Below are 26,716 nucleotides of genomic sequence, written 5' to 3'. Positions count from 1 at the left end.
AAAATTTTTCCTAGGATTAAAGACAAAAATAAAAAAAAAAATAAAAAAAATAAAAAATGAGAAAAGAACCATAAAACTTTTCAACGACTCAATGAAACATTAATTAACGATAAATTTGCGAATATAGAATTAGAATTGATTCGACACTTCGTAATTACATACAATCTGATAATAATATTTTAATGATGATCCATATCGTTGCTTCTATTATATCATGACGAATGAATATTTTATTTGAAAAAAAGAGAAAGGGAAAGAAAGAGAGAGAGAGAGAGAGAGAGAGAGAGAGAGAGAGAGAAAAGAAAAAAAATAAACAAACGAACGGATTTAATCGTTTGGATTGATCTTAGGCTAGGCATCCCCGGAACGAGAGGAAGAATTTGCAATCGAACATCACCGGGTCTCGATGGTTGCCGATTATTATGCTGCGGTCGTGGCTATCAAACAAGGGTAAGGGACGTCACGGAGAAATGCAGTTGCCGATTCGTCTGGTGCTGTCACGTGAAGTGCGAACTATGCAGACAGAGGCGCGAGGAACACATTTGCAATTAGAGAATAATAAGATAGACATTGGTCGCGCGACTCCATGCAATTTGACAACGTGTCTTCTTTGAGATGAGTAATATAGCTCATACATAAATCGATTTCGAGGGCAAATCGACGTATTCTTATCGCACGATTTTTAACGTTGCGTTGATGAAATAAAAGAAAGAGAAATGAAATGAGTCGATATGAGGAATAGAAAAGGCGGAAGGGGGAGGAGATGGGGATGAAAATATGAATGGAGATATGGGAAGCTAAGAGATCGGGTGAGGGAGAAAAATAGAAAGGAACAAAAAAAAATATATATATATATACATACCAATATCCGCCGCGAGAGGCTAGAAAATAAGAAAAAAAGGACGATATACCTACGACTCTGTTGAAAAAAAAGAAAGAGAGAGAGAGAGAGAGAGAGAAAATAAGAAAATGAGAGAGAGAAAGAGAGAGAGAGAAAACAAGAAAATGAGAGAGAGAGAGAGAGAGAGAGAAAGAGAGAGAGTGAAAAGAGAGAAAGATAATGAAAAAGAGGACAAAGAAATAAAAAAGAAAAAAAAAGCGTTCTGTACCTGACAGTCAGAGTGTCGTAAATAATCCACTCTTCGGCAACATTTATTTTAAGTTTATTTATCTATAATTTCGGATACTCAGGGTAATACGCTTTGTCCGCGCTTCTCGTTTATGAATAGAAGAAGAAAAAGGAATCCATCGATATACTGCGTGCATACGTGCATGCGTGCATGCGCGGACCCCTCGAGTTTCAGTATTAATAATGGTGTGGGTATGTTAAGGAGGCGATCGTCTACATGGATACATACCCACATTGGAGTTACGAACACGTGGCTCGTTATGCTAGTCTGGCTCTCAGGTGCAGCGTCGACCGCGTGGATATTGACAAACCGAGCATACGAAAAATGTTTATTAACGACGACATTACGTCGCTCGATGAGGATAAATCGACGGTCGTGTTATTGAAAAAAGAAAAAAAAAGAAAAAAAAAAAGAGATAAATAAAATGAATAAAAAAAAGAAGAGAAAAAAAGAAAGGAAGAAAAAAGAAAGAACGAATTAATTTCTTTTTCCAATTCTAGAGCGCAGAGTGTATCTGTCTATCCCATTTGAAACCGTACATCTAAATGTTTCCGCTTGATTCTAATGAGGAACGAAAGAATGTCACGGAACGAGAAATACAGCAGGAACATTTTTCTTCCCCTTTCAAGGTCATTTGTTTCAGATAATCAAAGTCATCGGTGTTTCTTTTTTTCCCCTATTCTTTTATTTTCATTTTTATTTCTTTACTTTTTTTATTTTTTTTATTTTTTTTTTTTTGATGAAATGTTTATATTTTTGTTACAACAATATGATAGCTCATAAAATTATCAAATATGGAAAATATTTAATGTAATAGGGATATATCTGATCTTGGGACGATTTTGAAGAAAAAAATAATGTTTGAAAGAATAAAAAAAAAAAGAGGTAGAAATCTTAAACTTAAGCGTTTCGATCTAAATGATGTTTTTTTTTTTAAAGTCACATAAGCTTCCATTGATTTTAAAACAAAACATAATATACGTTCGAGACGATATCCTCTCTTCGTATTAATATGTTTTTTAATTTGTAAACAACGATCAAAGAATGCAATATTCGTTGCAATTTTAAAATTCGTGTTAAATATCACTTTATATCTTACATCGAAAGAAACTGTCTTTTCTTTTTAATTTATTTATTCATCATCTAATTTATTACGATTTGCGTTATATTTTTAATGTCAGGCTGTGAGACTCCCTCATTTTTCTTATTAAAACATGATTCTTTTTTTGTTTTCATTCCGGGCAATTCCTTGAGATCGAAAAAACAATAATACTCTAGGAATATATTTTTTTGACGAGCTATCATACTGCTGTAACAACCAATGTACCATTCTATCTGAAAAAAAAAAAGAAAAAAGAACTACCGATGACCTTAATATCTTAAAAAGGAAAAAAGATGACCTTAAAATAAAATACATTTCATATCATTACATCTTTCCCTTTCAAACGATGTAACATTGCTCTATAACATTTTTTTATCCCGTCGAAAAAAAATATTTAGACTTATTCGCGATTTTAAATGGGATACTCTGTATACTCTCGATGATAGATATCCTATTAAAAGGAGATATATATATGTATTCCTGTACACTACTAAGTTGAATATATATGTATGTATGTATGTATGTATGTATGTATGTATGTATGTATGTATGTATGTATGTATGTATGTATGTATGTATGTATGTATGTATGTATGTATGTATGTATGTATGTATGTATGTATGTATAATCATTATAATGGATCTTTGAAATATTCAAGAAACTTTTTTTATTTTAATGTCGAGTAATTTTCTTTTAAATTATAAACAAAAAAAAAAAAGAAAAAAGAAAAAAAGAAAAAAAACAAAAAAGAAAATTAATAATCAATATTCTGTACGAAATTCATTAAAGAAGAAAAAATACAATTACTAGTTTTAGCAATAAAAGCTTTAGCTTTGGCTTATTGGCTTCTAACGATAAGACAAAAAAAAGATTAAGTAAGCCATTTTTATAAAATACATTCATAATAAATTATATATATATATATATATATATATATATATATATGTATATATATATATATATATATATATATATATATACATATATATATATATGCATTTTGTAAATTCTAACTATTTATACGTTTAAAAGTTTTGTCCAAAGATTTTTAATGCTTTAATTGATTATCATCTTACAAAATCGAAATAATTTTCAAGAGATTATTTTTATGAATATACTTTTTTTTCTATTGCATCGGTCAATTTCAGTAAAATATTTACTAAAAGTTATCAATAAATTGCATATATTACTCGAAATAGATACGAACATTTTGAAAAGCTTATTTTACATACATATCTTGTTACATTTACTACTAATCGTACTGTGACATACTTCATACAGTACACATTAATTTCTTTGTACATTCGTTACATTCGTTTTGACCAATCTGAAAAGTATTATTTGATTACAAATTTATTTTTCTTTTCTTCTTTTTTTTTTTTCTTTTTTTTGTTTAAATTTCTACGAATATGGCGCATATCAGATCTTTTGTGTTTTCATTTTTAACGATGAACCGTCCTGGTATGCTCGTCCGATGATGTATAACTTGAATAAAAGTGATTATTACCATCACAACATTAAAAGCTCGAAATATTAATTATGCAATATCCACGTGCAAGATGAAAGACAGAGAGAGAGAGAGAGAGAGAGAGAGAGAGAGAGAGAGAGAGAGAGAGAGAGAGAGAGAGAGAGAGAGAGAAAGAAAGAAAGAAATAGATAGAGAGAAAGAGAGAGAGAAGAGGAGAGAGGAACAGATAGAGAGAGAAAGAGAGAAATAGAAAAGAGAAAAAGAGAGAGAAAGAGAGAGATAAAAAAGAAAAGAGTACTCGCATATTTGTACACACACACACACACACACACAGAGAGAGAGAGAGAAAAAAGAGAGAGACACGCAACACACACAGACACAGAAACAGACAGACATACACACATAGTGAGTCTTATCTATTAAATTAAAAAAAGAAAGAAAAAAAAAGAAAAGTAAAAAAGAAAACAAACAAAAAAAAAAAGAATCATTAAAACGAAAAGATCTCTAAAAAGTGTAGGGTATCTTTAATGTATGCCAATGCTCTCTAGCGCCTAGAATTTTGTCTTAACGTAAAAAAAGTAAGAATAATCGTAACGCTCGCTGCCGCACTCTCGGCGTAATAAAGGAAAAAAAAAAAAAACAAAAAAAGGAGAAAAAAAAATAGAAAAAAGTAAAAAGAAAAAAAAGAGGGGAAAAAAAGAAAAAGAAAGAAAGGTACGATGATCGCATGTACGTTTTGAATGAAGTATATATGAAGAACTATGGTGGATTTATTGATATGAAATGCTAGTAGGATTGTCCATATCGTTCACGTATTATCATGGAAGAAGGACGAACGCAAGACGTCAAATCGTGTCGTCATTGTCATCGTCATCGTCGTAATCGTCGTCATCGTCGTCATCGTCGTCATCGTCATCGTCATCGTCATAGTCGTCATTGTCATCGTCGTTTATTCTCGTCTCGAAGTGCTCGAAACACTCGTATGTAAACGAACGTGAAAAAAATCTGCCAATGAATGAATGTAAATAATATCTTATATCGTATTTAGCTTTTACGTCCAGAGATCCGTGTAACTGTATATACGTAAATATAATTACACATATACCGCATTTTCGAATCCTGCCCAAGCACGAAACGAACATGTTTTGCGAGTAAAAAAAGAAAAAAGAAAAAAAAAAAAAAAAGAATCACTTTAAGACTCGTCGCACACGTCGCCGCGAAGAAGGATATATATATATATATATATATATATATATATATATATATTAAAGTAGTAACGAACATACGATATAATTTAAACATGAAAATTTTCAAGCCATTTATTAATCACCATAAAAATTACTAAATCGCTTTGATAATTTGATATCAAAGATTTTGCAAAATTTCAATATGCAATAATTTTCTGGATAAAAAATTAATATTAAATTATCATTATTAATTCTATGTGATGTCCAATACAATATCGGGCATTTATTGTAAATTAAAAGATCTATTTGTTCGCCGTAATTATTTTTAATCTTTGACAATCTCCAATTGTTCTAGATTATTATTGATATTTGTTGAAAGTTGATATTTGAAACTTTTTATGTCGTAGATATAATTTCAAGTGATTGATTGAGCTTTACATTAGATATAAAACAGGGATAAAGGTAGATGTACAACTTTTTTTTTTGTGATGGACACCTTCTTAATTCGTTCTTATCATCAGTCATTTTTTCCACTTCGAATCGAAACTTTTTTTTTTTTTTATTATCTGTACAACCTCGACCTCATTTTATTATTCATACGTTTATCGTTATTGTATGAAAGAAAAAAAAAAAGAAACGTATGATAGATTTAAAGGAGGAAAAAAAAAATTTTGAAACGAAAAGAAAAGCGCAAAGGATTGATAATCCTATTCTGTACGATTTAAAAACGTTAATAACGTTTTGATGATCCATTAATTTAATAATATAACATTAATTTCATATACTTTTTGTTTTATAACATACCCGAAAAGATCGCATAATCAAAAATATGATATGATTTGAGGATTCGAATCTTTGATGAAGGATTGCATCTCGAAACATTCCTGTTCTTTGATTGTTCGTACGAAGATAATGTTTAATAATAAGTGCTTCTACTTCTATTTGTCTTTAATAATAAAAAAAAAAAAAAAAAAAAAAAAAAAACACAAAAAAAAAACAAAAAAAAGAGGAAAAGAAAAGAGAAAAAAAAAACAAGAATCATAGAAAGCAATCGATACGTGACAATTTTTTTACGATTAAAAGAAAAAACGGGGGAAAAAAAAATTATATATATATATATATATATATATATATATATATATACATATATATATATACATACACTCAATGGTTTGTCTACGAGCAAAGGAAAGTCTCTAATAAGTCTGAAAAATATTCACATTTCGTACGTTTGTAACTACTTTTCACGCGTTTTACGTGCTATATACGAGTTAAAATTTAAAACTCTACGAAGAAAAAAAAAATCGATAGAATAAAAATCGTCGATCAGGAGATTGCAGTATGCATGCAACCAAACGAACGATAACGTTGCGAATTCGTTTTTTCCTTTTTGTATGAAAAATGAAAGAAAAACAAAATAAGGTAAAAATAAAAAGTAAAAATAATTAAAAAAAAAAAAAAAAAAAAAAAGAAAAGAAAAAAAAAAGAAAAAAAGAAAAAACCCCAAAAAAGAAAAAAAGATAAATAAATAAGAAAAAAAAAAATACGAAACAAACAGAAACAACCTAATCGCTAATTTAATTAGGACTGCGATCTTAATGATACGTTTATTACTAGATACCTCTATTCGTCCGTATGTTTGTAAGACTCTATGATAAGGCGCATAGGACAAACGAGAAACTCGTTATTGCCGCGTACATCACACAGAGCCGCAGTATTGAGAAATTTGTATAATTTATTTTTCCTTATGATAATATATATTACATTATATTATTAGCTTTTCCAAAATTACTAATTAAATAACTTCTCGTAAATATGATTAGGCCTCTCTCTCTATTAGAAATGAGATATACCATATAGTTCGTAACATTTGTATATGTATGTACCTGTAATCCATGTGCATTTATATAAATACATATGCGACAAAGCGTCTATTATTGTGTATCACAATTAATTTCTAATACGTATACTTACGATGCTTTAAAAAGATATATATATATATACATAAACATATACATATATATATATATATATATATATATATATATATTAACGTTGATATCTTCCCTTTGATTTCCGCATTTTTTCTGACATTAGCATATATCGGAATAAAAAACTGATGCCAGCCAATAAAATACCTACGATAATTCCCGTGCAAAGACCAAGAAAGAATTGAAAATCTTCGTAAAGGGTGTTTACGTTCGAAGATGCAACGAGAAATCTTTCCCGATCATCTTTCGTTCTGGCGACATAACGAAGCCAATAAACCAATCTATCCGATGCTGGATTTAATCTATCACGTATAGCTACAGAAATTCTTCTAGCGTTTTCACGATAATCCATTGACGTATTAATCGTATTGATGAAATTAGTTATATCCTCACTGGTAAAAGATCGTCGATCGTTATCATCGATTAAATGTGCGAAACCTAATTCGATGGCACGTGCAGCATTTTTAGATTCCTGTTTATCCCTTGGAAAACATATTACAGGAGAACCATGAAAGGCAATTTCTAATAATTCCATATCAGTGCAATGACTCAAAACTAAACGCGTTCGACCATTACCTATGAATTAATAATTTTCATATTATTATTTTTCATAGATTATATAAATTATTTCTTAAATATTTAATTGTATGTACCTATGAGATCTTGTCTATCAACGTTTTGCCAGAGATAAAGATTTTCCGGAAGTTTTTTCTCTTCGTCAAAAATTGATTCTTGAATTTTCCATACCACTGCTTGTCCCTGTCTACCCTGTGACAATTTCTTAGCAATCTCTTCTATGAATGATTTATAATATTCCTCCAAAAGTACAACAATAGAACCAAGTCTATATTGAATGAGTAACTTTTGAAGTTCTCCTGGTAAAGGCTGTGATCCTCTACAATGATGACATCCAATCTGTGATAAAGTTAATTTCTATGAATATTAGAAATTTAATATACTTTTAACGTTGAATTTTAAACTCACCTCAACTAACATTTGCGTTAAAGAAGCAAAATCCATTCGTAAAATAGAATCTGCACCCCATAATACTAAACGTACATCTGAATATAAATTATCTTGACTTATCTCTAAATTCGTTAAATATTTTTTAGCTATATGAAAAGCCGGTGTAACATAATTCCTTTGAATATTAGATGATGTCGATTGCCATGCAAAATTCATAAATATTCTACGCCAAAAACTACCCTTTAAAATTGGCAAAGCCACACCGGTACGTTCAAAGGCATAAACTTCTTCATAAGCATTTCTAGTTAATATAACAGGTATAGAATCGATCGATTTGATCCATGGTAATAAACATCCATCATGCCTAAAAAGACAATAATTCAATGAAGAATATTATATTTTATAAATTAGAGAAGGAAAAAGGACGAATTTGACGACTAACCTCAAAGGAGAAAACAATGTAATCGTCGCTCGAAATTCTTGTACCTTTTGCGACAATTCTTGATCGTTGAATAAACTCTCACAGAATTTCAATGCGTTGTCCTCCGGATAAATGGACTTCTCGTGAGGATCCTTTAAATGATAAACTTCAACGTCAATAAGATTCTCATGAAGATCGTCAGCGATATTTTCAGGTATAACCAATGTCACGTCGATACCCTGATCCGAAAGTGTGTTTGCGATTAAGGAAAGATCGTAACCATTTTCAAAACCAATAACCAAAACTGACAAAGGTGGTGCCGTTAAAGTTGAGCCATGAATGAAATCGACGAAAAAAATTGAACAAATCCAAATGTACGTTAAAATGAACATCATTTCTTTTTTCATTATCGATGCTCAATTGTTTTTTTTTCTTTTTTTTTTTTTCAACAGTTATGCAAACCAAGAGAACTTTTCCCTCCGACGATCGGCGTATAAAAGAATACTTCTTTAAAACGCATCGCACAATAAAAAAAAAAGCGTATTCTATACGCGCAATGATACAACTATATAACGGCGTAGGAATATCGTCGGTCTTTCAGTAAAAGGTACATTTAAAAAATGGCTCGACAAAACCGTCACATTACAATTGTTGTTTTAATGGGCGCGTCGTGTTTATATCTTCCGTTTAAACATATACATCTATATAGATGACATTATATATATATATATGTTTATGTATATATATACTTCTCTCTCTTTTTTTTTCACAATTCATTCGACAACGTTTCTCTTTCGAAATTAGAATTCTAAATATTCCATCTATGATGGCCTTGATTACTTTATCCATATTTGTCGAGGTAAATATCAAATATTCAAGTTTTTTCCTTGTTTTCTATAAAAACAATCAACGACATTGTCTGAAAAATTTTGATGACGTCCATTGAGGTGTTTTCTAAGAACGAAAACATAACGATTAACCTGACTTTTCGCACATTAATGTTGGCGCCATTGTAACAGCGCCATCTGAGACGATTTAACAATTTGAATTTATATCTGTGGCATACTTCACGTTATTGGAAAAAATGTAGTGCCGTTGAATCAACCAATGAATGACGGTCTATGAAGAATATATATATATATATATATATATGCAATAAGACTATATTACAAATCCCCATAAATGGGAAGGACCATCTCGATAAAGTTAAACGGAAAAAAGTTACTTCGAGTATTATGCGCAAGTTGATCTACGCAGGCGGTAAAATATGAAACTAAATTACACAATTATTGTTAAAAACACATAAAAATAATATATAATATAGAAATAAAATTATAAACTGCACTCATTTACAAATGTTTTTCTATATAATCAATGAATATATTAAATAGAATATAATAAATAAAAGCATTATATACTTATCTGCATATATGATATGTTCTCTGTTCTATACACAAATAGCATGATTTATAAAAACATCTTAAAAAAAAAAAAGAGAAAAGAAATAAAAAACCTATAATATATTTTAATAATAGAATAGTTAAAAAATTGTTAAAAAATTTTTTTAAATGTATTAAATTTCTGACTACTTTTACCTCCATTTTTTTTATTCAGCAAATCGTCTCACCTATGCATAAGAAAGTCCTCTAGATCGAAAAACTATGATATCGTCTATGCCATAATATTTATCGGCCTCTTCTTCTATATATGCAATAAAATATATAAAAGTAAATAATTGGACAACTTAATAACATGTTCATGAGAACTCTACTACTTGGATATAATAGGGTAATTCATATGGTTTAGTTGGTAAAATGTTTTGTATCGTATTAACGTAATGTGCAACGGAAATAGGTGGGCTAACATTCTTTGCTATTGAATTTATGCCAAAACGAAAAGTGACGTATGTTGATGTATATTTATTCATAATAAATTATTAAATTTTGTTATTACTTGTTTCATACAGATGAACTGTAAAATATTAAAAATCTATTGAGCTTTATTTCATTTGTATTTAAGCAAAAAAGATATTAATGTTATTGTATTAAAGTGTTGAAAAAGTGTAACTTAATATAAAATTATGAATTTTGGATTTGATCCTTCAAAAACTCAAGGCAATGCCGCAACTACAACGAATGTGGCCACACCAACAGGTATATATACGTTAATCTTTTATTTTTTTGCTTAATTATTATACATTTATATTAATATAGAGTAAAAAAAAGAAATTCTATCGTAGTTAAATGAATATTATTGATGACAGTACAAATATATTTAGGCTTCTCATTTGGCTTTGCCGGAGCTGGTGATGCAAGTAAACAAGTAACATCTGGGTTAACAGTAACACCAGTTCAAAATAAACCTGGTGGTTTTTTTGGATCTGGAATAACTACTCCAGGTCAAAGTACAAGTTTTACTTTTGGTAATACACCAAATACTTCTGCACCTACTATTGGAGCGACAATTACTCCAGTTACTGGATTTGGTGTATCTACATTGGCTAGTTCTACAGCAAATGCTAGTACTCCTAGTACTGTGGTACCTACAGGATTTAATCTGCAGAGTACACCTACAGTGCTTACAGGTACCGAAGGTGCGCAAACCTCTGCAACAACTGGTATAAGTTTTGGAACACCAAGTTCTGTGCCATCTAGCACTACTGGATTTAATATTGGTGGTACTATAACTACCGCAACAACTACTACTACACCTATTTTTACTTTTGGAAACCCAACTACAACAACACCCACCGTGACAGGATTGTCTCAAGATGCAGCAAAAACATCTACAATACAAACAGGATTTACCCCCACACCATTCACTACAGCAGGATTTGGACTAACTAATACACCTGCTGCTACCACAGCTACAGTATTTTCTTTAAACACTGCAACAACAACTTCAGCTGCGTCCATTTTTTCAATTGGTACAACTGCATCAAGCACTACTGGTTTTATGCTGAACAAAACTACATCTGTTACTGCACCTTCAAATGTTGCAACTGTCACTACTCATACCACTTTAGGAACTACAACCACGTAAGTAAATACATGTGTCACTCTATGAAATAATAAAATTTTTAATATTAATATAAATGTATATTAATTGCTATCTTATTTAGAGTTAGTTCATCTGCCAATGCTATACAGCCAGGAGCTATTAACTTCTGTCAACTTGAAGAGTCCATTAACAAATGGACATTGGAATTGGAAGAACAAGAAAAAGTATTTGTAAATCAGGCAACACAAGTTAATGCATGGGACAAATTACTTATAACCAATGGAGAAAAAATAGTAACTTTAAATCAGGAAGTTGAAAGAGTTAAGCTTGAACAACAACAATTAGAACATGAATTAGATTATGTCGTATGTATTAATATCTTAATGATCATATAAATTACTTTATTAGAATAAATAATCTAAATGTTTATTTTGATTTGCTAGGTTGGCCAGCAAAAAGAATTACAAGATTGTTTGGTACCACTTGAAAAAGAATTGGCATCATTATCTGTCTCAGATCCAGAAAGAGAATATACTTATCGTCTAGCAGAAAATATTGATACTCAATTAAAACAAATGTCAGAAGATTTAAAAGAGATAATAGAACATTTAAACGAAGCCAATCGAGTTCAAGATTCTAGTGATCCAATTGTACAGATCGGCAAGATTTTAAATGCACATATGAACAGTTTACAATGGCTTGATCAAAGAACAGCTCTTCTAACTCAAAAAATACAACAGATCGATCAAATGCATCAAAACTTCAGACAAGAAAACGAACGAAGTTTTAATTTAGCATATAATTAAATCATACTAAATGTTCTTTTTTGTTTTTTTTTCTTTGTTTTTTTTTTTTTACATGTCTATGATTCATTTCTATAAACAAAGAAACAACCATATTTTATATATTTTTGAAGAGGACTAAAAAAAAAAAAAAACAAAATTTCATTTAAAAAAAAAAAAAAGTAAAATAAATATACTTTTTATTTCATACCTTATATAATTTAATTAATTAATTTTTATATCGCAATCGCAGGAACAAAATAGCGAACTTTCAAATATCCTGCTAAATCTAAAAATAAATTCACTATTTTATTTTCCAATATATTACATCTTACGGAATTGGGATGAACAATGTCCCAAGATAAAAAGGTTAACAATTTTTTCACATCTATCGTAGCAGATATTGCAAAATTGTCTTCAGTTTGACCACTAGACCAAACCTGTAATCCTTGAAAGTGTGTCGACACATTCGCACTATCGGTTTCTACTCTTAATATGAACATACCAGTTTTATCGGCTGTTAATGTTAAATGTGAACTCATGTTTTTCATTCTTTCTACGATATTACGTAAATATTTAAGTTGTGGCATATCTATGGATATCTAAAATATTAGATTGGTTGATTGATTGATTGATTAATTGATTAATATATAAATTACTTTAAATTTGTAAAATGTAACTTACATCAAATTCTGGTATATCAGGAACTTTGTAAGCAGTCCATTCTTTTCGTGGCACAACTCTTACTGGCACATCGTGAACACATTGTCTTGATTCCACGTTCGAAGATGATAATTCAATTTCAAACGTTAGACAAGGTTGTAGTTTATTTGTTAATTTAATTTTTACACTCTTTGACTGTAAACGAAGAGAACTTAAACTCCTAGCGAGCATTGACGATTCAAATTCTAAATAAATTTCATTTTGTTCTTCAGAAACGCCACTCATGATATATTCAGTAAAAAAATGACTTTGAGATAATTCTGCCCATAAAACGGGTATATTATCATAACCGATATTGAAAGAAATTTCGTCCATAGTTAATCGTAAGATACATTGTTTTGATATCTTTGAAATGATAGTGACAATATCTGAAAGAAAAGGTAAAAAAAAGTAAATTATATATATTTTTTAAAAACTGTTACGTCAAATCGACATTCCCGCCAAATTTCTAATGCGATTAATTTCAACATCCTTTCATTTAAAAATATTTACTAGATTAAAATTATTTACGTAGCATTATTGTACGAAATTTTTCAGCTTTCTTTATTTCTTAAAGTTTATTTAACGAATTATTAATATTTTAATAGTTACAATTTTTCTTTTCCTTTTTTTTTAAATTTTCATTTTTCGATCAAAGCAAAATAATAGCTCTATTTGAGGTTATGTAACTTAATTGTTACAAGATAAAGAATAAATTTAAAGAAGCGTAAAAGATGCTTACTAGTAAAATCTCGCATAGCTGTAAGGTCTATCATTCTGCATCTAAATTTCATCTTCTTAAGCTGTACAATTTTATATTCTAATATAACTTAATCAATAACATATAACAGAAAGAGAGATATTGTTTATATATTCTCGTCGGTATACGTAAAGTTCAATTTATGAAATATAACACACATATACTATTGCCTTTAGTATGTATTTGTTTATTAAATTACAAATATGTGTGTTATGTGTACGTATATTCTAGGCAATCCTAATAATCTTGATTTAAACAAGATTCAAATGAATATACGCAATAACATTTCAATCGAATCACTTTCAGAATAATTTTGAAATATATCCCATTCCTTTTGCTTTATTTTCATGAAATACTACCTGCATCAAAAGACAAAATCTGATTGGACGATACGATTAATAAGGTATCGTTTGAAATTAAAAAAAAAAAAGAAAAAGAAAAATTTTTTCTCGAAACTTAATAAAACGATCGAAATAAATTTTTACATAAAAATTTAATTTACGTTCGATTTTTATCCTCTTCTCCCTTTCCCCCTTTTCCCTTCTTCCCTAATAAGTTGCATTGCGATTCGACATAAAATAATTCTAATAATTTCGTTAAATAATATCAAATAATTACGCAATTATTGCCACGTTGATACATCGGAAAAAAATTTTTTCCAAAAATACAAACGATCTTTTCTCAATAATTTATTTCATATAATTTATTAACAGCAAAGATGTTAGTAACGTGTGAAAATGATAATGTAAATCGATTTTCTTCGTAACGTATGAAGATTATTCTTGCACAAAACGACGTAACACGACGATCGATTAGCTAAAAGAGCGAATGGAACGACGACAACAGTGGCGGCGGCATCGTCGTCCTTGTCGTTGTCATTGTTTGTCTTCACTGACGATTATCAATTTTCTTTTTCTTTAAATATGAAACATTCTCGAACAGCCAATAATATTTGTACCGTGTAAAAAAAATATCTACGTTTTTAAACTCAAGGAATTTGTGATATATAATATATATATATACATATATACGTGCATATACATATACATATAATATATATATATATATACATTTAATAGCATTGTGTGACGATATTGCGATAGAGAAAAAAGAAAGAGAAAGAAATAAAGAGAGAGAGAGAGAGAGAGAGACATAGAGATATACAGTAAGGAAAAAAAAAATTAAGATCTAATAGAAGTTGTGTAGGAGAAGAAGAGAAAAGGGAATAACGAGAAAGACAGAAAGAGAGAACGAGAGACAGAAAGAGAGAGAGAGAGAGAGAGAGAGAGAGGGAGAGAGAGAAAGAGATACACATAGGACAGGGATAGAGATTTTCGAATCCACGCTGAGAAGACTAGCTGGATGGTTGACTGACTGACTGGACTGGACTAGCTAGCTAACTAGCTGCTTGGCTTTTTATCAATTTCGAGTGACACACGCCTAAAGGGATACCATTAATTATATTTAAGAAAGTGAAGATCTAGCAACAAGCGTGGAGGACAGTGGTGGAAGATCTGTTGGATAGGAGGACGACAGAGAGGAACAAGTCGATGAGGAGGAGGAGGGGGAGGAGGAGCAAGAGGAAAAAGAGGAAGTAACGCAATGGAGAATAGCGAAAAGGTGCGTACTGTTGGGAACATTGATGGCGAAGCACCATCTTCCAGCGATAATTCCGATAGAGAAGAAAATTCTACGAGTTCTGGAAAGGAACAAGTTCGCATTTCAACCTCGGAAGATGATCCTTCTGTTACTACAACAGATGAAAATCGTGCTTCGACCTCGACAGACGAATCTACTGTTACGTCCGAGGACGATTACGGCTGTGAGCATTATAAACGGAAATCGAAGTTCGTGGTAATGATCCTTTTGTTTTGTTTTTTTTTCTTTTTTTTTTTCTTTTCTTTTCTTTTTATCTTCCCTTATTCTTAAAACATTCTCTTTTAAAATTTTTCTTCCTCTTTCTCTTTGTACACGATACGAAAATCATATTTTCTTTTATTCATTTTACATTTAATCGATATCGATTGATAGATACATCCTTAATATATCTTACAATTATATATTTAATAATATAATTCTGTTATATGTATAATTAAGTCAATTGGGTTTAATACAATTTATCAAGGTATTTCTTTTTATATATAATGGATTTATTGAAAATATATATATATATATATTGGTTTTGTTAATCTATTCTTTTATTTTTATTATAGACACCTTGCTGCAATAAGGTTTATACATGCCGGTTTTGTCACGATGAACAAGAAACTCATACTGTCAACAGGAAGGAAGTAACAGAATTAATATGTGTTCTTTGCGATACTCGTCAGCCTGTACAGGCTACATGTCAAAACTGTCATTGCCATTTTGGAAAGTATACATGTTTAGAATGCAATCTTTTCGACGATGAAGATAAGAATCAATATCATTGCGATGGCTGTGGAATATGCAGAGTTGGCGGACGGGATAGGTTCTTTCATTGTGCCAAGTGCAATATGTGTCTCCCAATTCAGCTACAAAATGGTCACACGGTATGCATCACAATAAAATACAATGGAATAATAAATGTAAAAGGAAAAAAAAAAGAATGTAAAGAGAAAAAAATCAATGTATAAAATCAATAATATGAATCTAATCTTGATTACAGTGCGTGGAAAATGTGTCACATGCAAACTGTCCCGTTTGTCTAGAAGATATTCACACAAGCCGTATTCCTTGTCATATCCCAGGTTGCGGACACTTGCTGCATCGGACTTGTTTTGAGGAATTGCTACATTATGGTCATTATGCTTGTCCCACATGTCAGGTATCTCTTCTAGACATGACAGACTTATGGAGATTTTTAGATATGGAAGTATCTTTAACACCAATGCCGGAGGAATACAGGGATTATAAGGCAGATATTTTATGCAAAGATTGTCATGAGGTGAGCAATAATAATCATTATATTCCTAATATTAAATATTTTGTGTCTATCATTATAATTAATTAATACGTGTTTTATAATAACTAATATAGTATTGTTAAAATTAGAAACAAAAAAAAGGACATTCAATATACACTTCAATTTAAAAGATAAAAATTTGAACATTCATGATTCTGGAATAAAATGGACGATATTTTATATATAATTATTATAGAAAAATGATGTTTTAGGAATCTACTGTGAAATATCATGTCGTTGGATTAAAGTGTTTAAATTGCGGTAGTTACAATACTTGTAGAGTCAAGGGATCTCCATCACCAGGTAGAATATTAAATTTGTTATTATCCTATAATGAAAAAAAATTTGGAAATAAATTTTTTCGAGATAGTAATGTAATATTTTTTTTTTTTCATTAGATGATAATGCTTTAGACGAGGCAGCTGGTGGTAGCAGTACAGATGACATGGAGCAATCTCAGAGATAGAGTTTTAAGTATTAAAAAATAAATTTATTAATTTGCAATAGAATGCAGAACAGAATTAATGAGGTTACTTTGGAACGCCATTTGGAGCAATGTTTCCTCAAAAGCAGCATTCCTTAATATATTCCATTTTCTTGTTGTTTAATGATATTTTGAGATTATTATTTCCAATTTAAAATTTAAAATAGATAATGACCATTAAAAGTCTTACAATATGTTCGCTGTTCATTTGTATGAGCATGTGTTAAATTTAGAACATAATAGGTACATTAATTAGTTTAATTTAAAATCATATTCAAATACATCAATATTGCTGAAATAAGCTTTATTGATCCAAACCTCATAGAAGCTTATATTCAAGGAGCTAAGGAAAAACTAAATGCCGATATTTACTTCTTCCTATTTGCTCTGCAATATTAATAATCTATATTTATATTCATCAAAGAGGCAAGGTACAAATTATGATCATAGTCCGGACAAAGTCAAAAGAAATATACCGGCATGTGCTCCAGTATTATGTATTTGAAACTGGTACGCATTGTTAATCATGATAATTGTTTGTGGCTTGTTACTTTTAAATTGCATATATGTTAGACTGGAGGTAATATAACAGATCTTGTTATTTTTAAGTTGAACATGTACATTAGACCGAAGGTAATATATAAATTGTTTTTGTAATATTGTTCCTAGGTAGCAGAATTATCGGTAATATAATTCGTAAGCCATTATTATTTCTATAAATTTATGAATTCACATGACTGGCACTAAGAACGGCTAATATGGATAAGCTACTACTAAGAAATTTCTCATTCTGTGCAAATATTGCGAAAATGATTTGACATTTTTTTAAACATTCTTATCAAAATAGTGTTTATATATTTTTTATCTACAACACTTTTGATTTGCAGTAATTGAGAAATTTTTCGAAACGTTCTGCATAAAAAGGAATAAAATTAGAGAAATAATAAATTTCTTTAATTCACTTTTTTATGTCAAGAATCTTTTCTCGAATCTTGTATCGTGCATTTACTTATTTCTCATAAAACACGTTCACAGTGCATGAAGTAAACATTTTCTATATTTGAATATAAAGTAATATTAATAATTGAATTAATAGAATAATAACATCGTGTTTCGAACGCTTCAAAATTGCGTAATAAATAATATTGAGTGGTAGCTAATTATCAGAAACTGATATAGTAGTATTTTATGAGTTGATAGAAATCCATTAGAACATTTTAATGTGTTTACGTTATGTGTTTTTATGAAATTAACAAATATTTTATTAGATATATATGTATATTGGACGTATTAGTTTCTGTTATTTCGCTCGTTGGTACGAATAAGTGCAATTATATCCCTATATCAGAGATGTCAAACTCCGATGCCAATGTGAATATAAGTGAACGATTTATTGAAAGTTTATTAATTATGTTCATAATGACGCAGTAATTTTTATTTCATTCAAGAACATTTATGCTCATAAGGATGTAGTTTGACACTATTGCCTTATTCGTATCTAGTTAAATTAAATAAATATACATATATATATATGTGTGTGTATATATATATATGTATATATATTTCAATGTAGCACACACATACACAGAATGTCGTACGGCATCTGTAGATCAGGTACACTTTAGTCGTATTATATCAATCAGCAAAAATTACGTGGTGTTTCACGCGTGTCATTCTTCTTCGACGCACTTGTATCGAATAATTATAAAATACTTTTACTACGTTAAACACCGTATATAGCAATTAAAAATATCTTCAAATTATAGTGCATGTTAAACATCGCGAGAATTCGATTCAACAAGATACGTATACTCGCGTTGCTCATTAGTCGAATATATGTAGATTATTCCTCGAGATATTATTTACTTTGAACTTATTATACAAGGTAAAACAAACTTCTTTTGTTTATACCATTTATCCATTCCAATTCATTCCAAGGCACGCCGTAAAGAAGATAATATGTGGCACATATTGCAAAATTTCTAATTTTGATGTAGCACATTTCATATCTATTATGGCACCATCCACAAAGCTTCCCTTTGTGGGTTTGTTTTCTTCATTTTTTCTCTTCAGCCAAAGTAAAACACATAGATTTTATTGTAACTATCGTTATGTTTTTATTATTCATTTGTAAATTAAATACCAGTTACAAAGGCTCTTTGTACATAACGGCCGCAATATAATGCTTTTGTTTTATATTATATATAATATAGTATTATATCAAATAAAAATTGATTATCATTCAATTTTATCCCCATTTCAAGAGAAAAAAAGAGAGATCTCTTTACGCCGTACTTCCCTTTTCTTTTGTTTCTTTTTTTTTTTTTTTTGCCTTTTGAAAATTAAGATTACTTCGTCGAGAAAAATGCTCGTTTGTTTGGACGATAATTATAGAGAGAGAAAAAAATGACAGAGAGAGAATTTGTTTTTGGTTGTTCGTGAATAAATATAACGGCAATAATAATAATAATATTTATATTCGTCGGGGAAAATAGTAAAATAGGAAACGAAAAACTCTTGCACATAATTTTTTATTACCTCCCTTAAAAATTTTCGTTATATATCAAGGAAAAATAATGACAACCAAAAATAAACCCTATAAAAGTAATTGCATTGTCTTGCGTTTGTTTTCTTTTGTATTTTGTATTTTTTATTTCTTTTTGTTCTTTTTTTTTTTTCTTTTTTTTTTGTAACCAAAACAACATTATCACGCTGTAACAACTTTTCGTTTTTTCTTCATTTTTTGCGGAAGCAAAGGATCATCCTGTCTCATTTTCTCTTTTCGTTCTACTATCTTACATATATAATTTTTTTTTTTTAAATGCAATAAAAAATAAAAGCGTTGGTAAAGCGTGAACCTTTCTCTCTTTCCTCTTGATACGACTTTCCCACCTTAATTATTTTCTTTCGTTAATCGACACACTCGACAATTACGGCAGAATTCCTTAAACGGAAGTGCCTAATTAGATTAACTCCGACTAGTTTTAACGTAATGATTTTTTTCTTTATCCTTTTGTTCGGTTGCTTGTTTATTTATTTATTATTATTATTATTATATTTTTTTGTTTGTTTTTATTTATTTTATTTTTTTTGTTTTTATTTATTTTTATTTTTTTTTTTTTTCTTAATATTTCTTTTTGTACCGCAAGTTACAATTAAGCTCCCTGTGCTCGCCGTCCCCCAGTTTCCAATTCTTCGAAGATTCATTATTCCCACCTCAGTAAAGGAAGATCAGAAAGAGAAGAAAAAAAGATTTTTAGATCTTCCTTGGAAGATCTAAAAATTTAGAGACCGAGGGCGTAAAGGTAGAAAGCCGTGATTGCTAAGAAATCGACGGGCCGCGCGTGTCATTTCTAATTGATCACGCGTACGCCCGCAAGCCACCGTGGCCCACTGCGTTTCCAAATGTAACTGCAAAAAAATTAATACAATATACCATTAATAATATACAAAGATTTATATAATATAATATTAATATATTATTAAAGTGTACAATATTTTTTATTTGGAGTTTATAAGTATTTTTCAATATCGAAACACGAGAAGAAAAAACACGTCAATAATCATTCGTTGCACAGCGATTTAAAAGAGAAATATCGTTATACCAATAAGCATGTATTTGCTTTAATGTATTTTCATTCCGTTGGATCCAATATGGTGAATGTAAAAAAATAAAAACATTTCTTATTGTCATTTACACATTTTCGTTTGATTGCCCAATTGAAACATGTTGTGTACCTAGGAAATCGAAGTTTCAAGATCGCTGTATATTGTTAATGATAAATGGAAATGGAGATGATGATGATGAGGATAAGGATGATGATGATGATGATAATGATGATGATGATGATGATGATGATGATGATGATGATAATGATGATGATGATTATGATGATAATGATGAAAACAAATTGAAGAGGAATCAGAGAAGGATTAGAACAGTAAGATGGAGAACTCACCTTGGCACGTTTAACCGGCCTCAGAGGTAGAGGGCTGAGGATACAACAGGGGCTGTCGAGCGCGTCGAACGTGATTGCCCTCTTGGCATTGGGCTTCCGTTGAACGGACAACAAGTCGTGGGAAGTCTGGAAAGGATAGACACACTAGCTACAGCCGGCGATCGAGAAATGAAATTAGAAAATGCACCTACGTAGAGATATTGTATTACAAAAAAAGAAAAAAAAGAAAAAAAAACAAAGAAAAAAAGGGGAAAAAGATAAAAAAAAAAAAAGATTTCTTTTTATCAGTAACGAATAAAAGTTTATAAATAAATAGGCAGACAGATTTTCGGAGTCAGTCTAAAAAAAAAAAAAATCACAAAACCCGTTCGTTGAACATGATTGCTTTAACAATTTTTTTTTCGAACTTCTATCTTTTTTCCTCTCATTCGCACGCTTGTTACTCGCATTAATAAATATTATTATATCGTGGATTGGTACGATGATATGACTAGGCCTTTTTGTGAATATTTTTTTTGTTCTTTCTTTCTTTTTTTTTTTTTCACGGGTTTTAAATCGTTTCAATTCGTATAATCGTGCATAATTTTTGTATTATATTACAACATAGCCGCATACAAAGATATCTTTGGATTGTTTGTTGCGTTTGTTTGTTGGGTCATCAAGGACAGGACTGGGGTACTTTAGTACGCTAGGCCAGGCCTGTATAATAATAATAATATAAAAGGACGTCCCTTTAAGTTAGTACAAACATGCGGCAAATTAACATGTTGCTAATAATATATATATATACATATACATATATATATATATATATTAATATATACATTATGTATATACATATACATGTACGTATATATATATTTTTTCTAATAAAGAAAGAGTCCCGAATATACATAATATATATAATATATAATATATAATATATTAAATAAATATGGGAATACTATGTATACGATCATACAAAGAACTTTGGATGTCGCTGTTTAAAAACGAAGAAGTCGCTGATCTGATTTTTGCAACGATTTTATTATTCTCTAAATGTTCTTGAGAATAGCTACTTTTTATTTTTATTCTTTTTTCTTGTTTTTTTCAAATAAGAAATTTATCAAAGGTAACATATAATTTAATACAACTTAATTTATACAAATACAAATCTGTCACTCCCTTTCTTTTCTTTTCGATACAAATAATGAACATGATAAAAAAGAAAAAAAGAAAAACGAGCGAAACAAACAAAAAACGAAACAAGGTTGACTATGATCAGCTTTGAAAATAACGACATTGTTTAATCAATATTGAAAATTAAAAAAAAGGAAAAACCATTTATAGATACAATGTTTTATATTATAATTAAGATTTAAGTACTTTTAGGTTGGTTCTTTTTTCTTATTGTTTTTTATTTTATTTTTTTTTGTTTTGTTTTATTTTATTTCATTTTATCCTTTTTTTTTTTTATTTTCTTTTTATTTTCTTAAGCAAGACCATCATATTTCGACAGCCAACGTAATCAAACAATTTAAGTGTGTTCTTTTTCCCTCAGTGTTATAACTACAAAAATTAATAATAACTTTATAAATATTATTAGTTTATAAATATTTAACAGGGACAAAAGCAATCGCGTTATTAGAAATAAGTTAATATAAATATAACGTATGACTTTCACGTTATGCTCGTTAGTCACTGTTATTTTTATACTTTGAAAGGTAAAACTAACAAGAAACTAATAAATCTTTGGATTGGGCGATGTTAAGCGGCGCCAAAAAAAAAAGAAGAAAAAGAAAAAAAAAAAGAAAAAAAAAGAAAAAGAAAAAAAATATATTAAAACCACTTAAATAAAACGCGAACGAAGAAACACTTGAAGGACTACGATTTCTTTCATTGGTTTTTTCGATTAAATAATAACAACAACAAACGAGAAAGAACAATTGGCATTAAATATACAAGAAAAAGAGAGAGAGAGAGAGAGAGAGAGAGAGAGAGAAATAAAAAGTGATAAAGAGACAAGTAAAAAAACAAAAAAAAAACAAGAAAAAGAGAGTAGAAGAAGAAAGAAAAGAAAAGAAAAGAAAGACAGGCGAAATGTTAAAAAAGGAAAAATTAAGAAGGCCGGCTAGCGTGTCTAAAGGCGATTGGTGCGGGAATAATACCAGGATAAGGCTGGTTGGGTTTGAACTTGACTTTGATTTTGGATTCGTTGCTCTACCTTCACGGGACTTGGACCTGCTGTTAAGAAACTATCTTCTAATGCCATGGACGCTGGCGAGAACAGTACTGAAGTATCCAAACTTTTGCTCTACAAAATAAAAAGAAATGAACAAAACGAAAAATAAAAAAGATAACATAAAGCTTATTATTATTATCTGATAAATGTTAAACATATATTTTTTAAATAAATCTTACTGGCGTTTCAACGACAAAACTCATGTCGGTGTTGTCATGGGGTACATTTGCCCATGCTTGACAGAGAGCTTTCCGTGCCCTTTTTCCACCAGGAGCACTGTTCTCTTTACCCCGCCGCCTTGTAGTGCAATATCCAGAATCCTGAAGGATGTTGCTCGTACTCGCGAGACTCTCGCGATCAGTTTCTTGTTTAATTATCTCAGTTAAGGCATCTAAATGGCTAGGTGTAGCAGGTAACTGTGTAGTCACGCCACTTCGTCGCTCGAGCTCAGCTAGAGCATTTTTAAAGGGCGTTGGCGTTCTTGGTGTATTACCATCTAAATATTTCAAGGAATGATTTATAAATTCAAATAACTGACGAGTAATTTTATTATTGTAATATATATATATATAGTTTTCGATTTTAATAGATTTACCATTTTGACTTCGTCGCAAACCCGTCGGCTGTGGCGTCGTGAGAGGACCAGGGCTACCAGTTTTTGGAGTACTTGCTCGAGGCCAAGTGGATGTTTCAGGACTTAGACTATTTAAGAATTGTGACGGACTGAATGGAAGTTGTTTTATAGGAGTAGATGGCGTGGTATTCCCATTATGCGTCTGTTGACCGGTTATTATCAAATAATCCGATTGATTCCCACTATCGGGAGTTTCCGTTCTCTGTGGTATCGTTTGAATATTTCGTCGTCTACGCAATATCGGCGGAGGACTGCTTTTCTCTCTTTCAGTTAGATGAGTCGAGGTCTCTTCCAAGTCGGGCATTGGAAGTAATCTTATCTCAGCGTTCCTTGAATCCACAGTTTCATTTTGCAGTTCCATACCGAAATATCTGTAAGGAGGAGAGGTAAAAAATTTTTTTTATACGTAACATTGAAAATAAAATAACAATTGGTGAAAATAAACGACAGAATCGCTTAACCGATTTGACGAATTATTTATTTACTTTGTAAACGGCGAAATATCTTCCGTTTTTACTCTCGAAGAAGGATCCGTTCGTCTATTAGTAGAAGAAGAGGAGGATTCGATCTCCCTTTCTTTCGTATTACTCCGTTCACCACGTTCTTGCACGGAATGAATATACGAATGTCCATTGTTCTGTTGCTCCCACACACCAACCCAATCTAAAGATTCCATCTTTACCGATTGTGTGGAGTTAGTATTATTCGTAGATAAAATTAAACCATTGTCGTTACTGCTAGACGCACTCTTCGTTCTTCCATTTCCAATACACATTTCTTCGTCCATTGAGATAAGATCCTTTCGGGTCGTTATAGTTTCCGACGCTTTCCTCCTACCTCTTCCTACAAATGTTCACATACCATCGAATCAATTTTAACTTACACTTTTTTTATGTAAAAAAAAAAAAAAAAAAAAAAAAAAATATGATATATATCATGAATATTGTTACCTCGAGTACCAACGGTGCATCTTCCTTCCTCAGCTTCATACTTTCTCCTCATTGTACTATTCCAGTGATTCTTAATCGCATTATCAGTTCTCCCGGGCAAAAGTTTAGCGATTTTTGCCCACTGATTACCGACTCTACGATGTGCCTCAACTATTATCTTATCCTCCGCCTCGGTCCACGCGGTTTTCTTAATTCCCGGATTCAAATGATTATGCCATCTTTCACGACACTGTTTGCCAATACGGCCTTTCAGATGTCGCGCGATAAGGGTCCACTTTTTAGGGCCATATCTTTCAACTAGCTCGACAACTTTTTCGTCCTCCTGGAAGAAAAAGAAAATTACAAAAAAAAACTTTAGAGATGAGAAATCTCGAGAGAGAGAGAGAGAGAGAGAGGAGAGAGAGAGAGAGAGAAAAGAAGAAAAAAAAGAAAAGAAAAAAGAAAAATCTTCGTGGAAAGGAAAATCCACGATGGTCGTCGTAATCGCGACCGGTCCGACCAAGCCTGAGAAGAATTCAAAGGAATTCTCTTCTGTTAGAAGGGATAAGACAGAGAAAAGAGAGAGAGACGGAGGGAGAGGGAGAGAGGAGGAAAGAGAGAGAGAGAGAGAAAGAGAGAGAGAGAGAGAGAGAGAGAGGAAAAAAAAGATAGAGAGGAAAACTGTGACCAGGATAAATGATCTTATGAAAGAAGAAGGAACAAAAGAATATACAAGGGAAAATTCCAAGACATCAAAGTTAAGTTATCTATTTAAGATTTATAATTTAAAATCCAAATTAAAAACAAAAATGACTATTACTATGTATTACTATGTATTACAATAACAATTGAAATGAAAATTAAGATTTTCGTAACTACTGATCTCTCGAATTTTTACTAATATATATATATTAGTAAATATATATATATATATATATATTTATACATAGAAAGAGAAAAAGAATAAGAGAGAGGGGAGAAAGAGAGAGAGAAAAGAAGAAAAAAAGAGAAACATAAAGAAAAAAGAAAAAGAAAACTGGGTAAAGTCTAAGAGAGAGCCAATACGAGGTCGAGGAGTCTTGGGGGAAAGAAAAGGGGCTTTGTAAGTGACCGCAAAGAAGGAAAGATGGATGAAGCGAGAGCCATGAGAGCACGTACCCACACTTTAGAATCGTTCATAAATCTAGGCAACGTTTTGCTCGACATAATATTATATATATATATATATACATGCATATACTCCCATATGTATATACATATATTAATAAGATTGAACGTTCCCAATTATTCCTCTTTTTCTTTTACTTCTTCTTCTTCTTCTTCTTCTTCTTCTTCTTCTTCTTCTTCTTTTTTCTTTTTCTCTTTTCCTTTTATATAGATTAAAAGACATGACAATTTTGTTATTAAACGATAATATACGAATATCTTAATAATGTTATTTAAAAAGAGAAACTGCATTATCGACTGAGTCGATTCGAAGTCACTCGTTCGAATTGCCCTTGGCTGTTGCCAAGTGCATTGGCACGGGACCTGACGACGACGCAGCATCTCCGTGACCGTAGATCTTTTTTTCTTCTTGCATACCCCCCACCGAGTCTACCCGGCAAAGTTCTCGCGTAGGCGGTTGGTAACTATGTTTGTTACGTTCGTATATATGTATATACTGTTCTGTTACCCAGTAACGAAAGTAAGGATTCTCTGTTCTATTGAGGAACAAAAAAAAAAAAAAGCAATCTATTCCCCAGAGTTTTCTTCTTGTCCTTTGAAAATCTCTCATTGAGAGATTACACCATAAACGGGACTTACATCTTCGACGGAAGTGGTCTGTCACTTTTACTTTTCTTTTCTTTTCTTTTCTTTCCTTTTCTTTCCTTTTCTTTTCCTTTTCTTTTCTTTTCTTTTTTCTCTCTTGCAATGAAAGAGTGAGAAAAGAAAAAAATAGAAAAAAAGAAAATGATTTACGAAGCAAAAATTTTCTGTACGGAATACAGCGGAACATTTTAAATAGTTACTAAAATATCTGATTCAGTCGAAA

General features: G+C 30.6%; 6 protein-coding genes across 11 annotated transcripts in view; 3 read left to right on the top strand and 3 right to left on the bottom strand.

The window, feature by feature from the left end:
* The window catches only part of LOC118443260 (protein Wnt-4), a 74,365-nt gene extending 71,512 nt beyond the window's left edge, over positions 1 to 2,853 (top strand). The window contains exon 7 of the mRNA XM_035869972.2: positions 351 to 2,853. Coding sequence (XP_035725865.1) covers positions 351 to 552 — 202 coding nt within the window. The 3' untranslated portion in view covers positions 553 to 2,853. The remainder of the gene's footprint in view (positions 1 to 350) is intronic.
* Positions 2,854 to 6,695: 3,842 nt separating this feature from the next.
* LOC118443259 (UDP-glucuronosyltransferase 2B14) lies at positions 6,696 to 9,233 on the bottom strand. The gene is made up of 5 exons (XM_035869971.2): positions 8,288 to 9,233; positions 7,864 to 8,209; positions 7,533 to 7,794; positions 6,863 to 7,455; positions 6,696 to 6,774 (listed from the first exon to the last, which is right to left on the bottom strand). The coding sequence occupies exons 1-4, from the start codon at positions 8,671 to 8,673 to the stop codon at positions 6,938 to 6,940; spliced, it is 1,512 nt and encodes a 503-aa protein (XP_035725864.1). The 5' UTR covers positions 8,674 to 9,233; the 3' UTR covers positions 6,696 to 6,774; positions 6,863 to 6,937.
* An 851-nt stretch (positions 9,234 to 10,084) lies between these two features.
* On the top strand, positions 10,085 to 12,206 carry Nup62 (nucleoporin 62). Its single transcript, XM_035870081.2, has 4 exons — positions 10,085 to 10,419; positions 10,545 to 11,304; positions 11,388 to 11,631; positions 11,710 to 12,206. Exons 1-4 carry the CDS (start codon positions 10,347 to 10,349, stop codon positions 12,070 to 12,072), a joined length of 1,440 nt encoding a protein of 479 aa, XP_035725974.1. The 5' UTR covers positions 10,085 to 10,346; the 3' UTR covers positions 12,073 to 12,206.
* A 52-nt stretch (positions 12,207 to 12,258) lies between these two features.
* Hus1-like (Hus1-like checkpoint clamp component) lies at positions 12,259 to 14,686 on the bottom strand. The gene is made up of 4 exons (XM_035870084.2): positions 14,013 to 14,686; positions 13,493 to 13,869; positions 12,733 to 13,139; positions 12,259 to 12,650 (listed from the first exon to the last, which is right to left on the bottom strand). The coding sequence occupies exons 2-4, from the start codon at positions 13,542 to 13,544 to the stop codon at positions 12,285 to 12,287; spliced, it is 825 nt and encodes a 274-aa protein (XP_035725977.1). The 5' UTR covers positions 13,545 to 13,869; positions 14,013 to 14,686; the 3' UTR covers positions 12,259 to 12,284.
* Positions 14,687 to 15,065: 379 nt separating this feature from the next.
* On the top strand, positions 15,066 to 18,896 carry Rchy1 (Ring finger and CHY zinc finger domain containing 1). The gene is made up of 5 exons (XM_035870083.2): positions 15,066 to 15,364; positions 15,724 to 16,041; positions 16,158 to 16,436; positions 16,667 to 16,757; positions 16,853 to 18,896. The coding sequence occupies exons 1-5, from the start codon at positions 15,113 to 15,115 to the stop codon at positions 16,918 to 16,920; spliced, it is 1,008 nt and encodes a 335-aa protein (XP_035725976.1). The 5' UTR covers positions 15,066 to 15,112; the 3' UTR covers positions 16,921 to 18,896.
* A 134-nt stretch (positions 18,897 to 19,030) lies between these two features.
* Myb (proto-oncogene like protein Myb) overlaps positions 19,031 to 26,716 on the bottom strand; it is a 38,813-nt gene continuing 31,127 nt past the window's right edge. For all 6 annotated transcript variants that reach the window (XM_035870077.2, XM_035870079.2, XM_035870075.2 and 3 more), the window contains 7 exons: positions 24,703 to 25,024; positions 24,238 to 24,595; positions 23,714 to 24,123; positions 23,298 to 23,614; positions 23,101 to 23,190; positions 20,898 to 21,023; positions 19,031 to 20,349 (listed from right to left, as the gene is read on the bottom strand). In XM_035870077.2, coding sequence (XP_035725970.1) covers positions 20,215 to 20,349; positions 20,898 to 21,023; positions 23,101 to 23,190; positions 23,298 to 23,614; positions 23,714 to 24,123; positions 24,238 to 24,595; positions 24,703 to 25,024 — 1,758 coding nt within the window. In that variant the 3' untranslated portion in view covers positions 19,031 to 20,214. The remainder of the gene's footprint in view (positions 20,350 to 20,897; positions 21,024 to 23,100; positions 23,191 to 23,297; positions 23,615 to 23,713; positions 24,124 to 24,237; positions 24,596 to 24,702; positions 25,025 to 26,716) is intronic.

This window comes from Vespa mandarinia, chromosome 9 (genome assembly GCF_050613455.1).
Source record: "Vespa mandarinia isolate Hongniang chromosome 9, ASM5061345v1, whole genome shotgun sequence".
NCBI lineage: Eukaryota > Metazoa > Arthropoda > Insecta > Hymenoptera > Vespidae > Vespa > Vespa mandarinia.
Note: the sequence above shows the minus strand (reverse complement) of the source record. Positions and strands in the feature narration are given on the sequence as shown.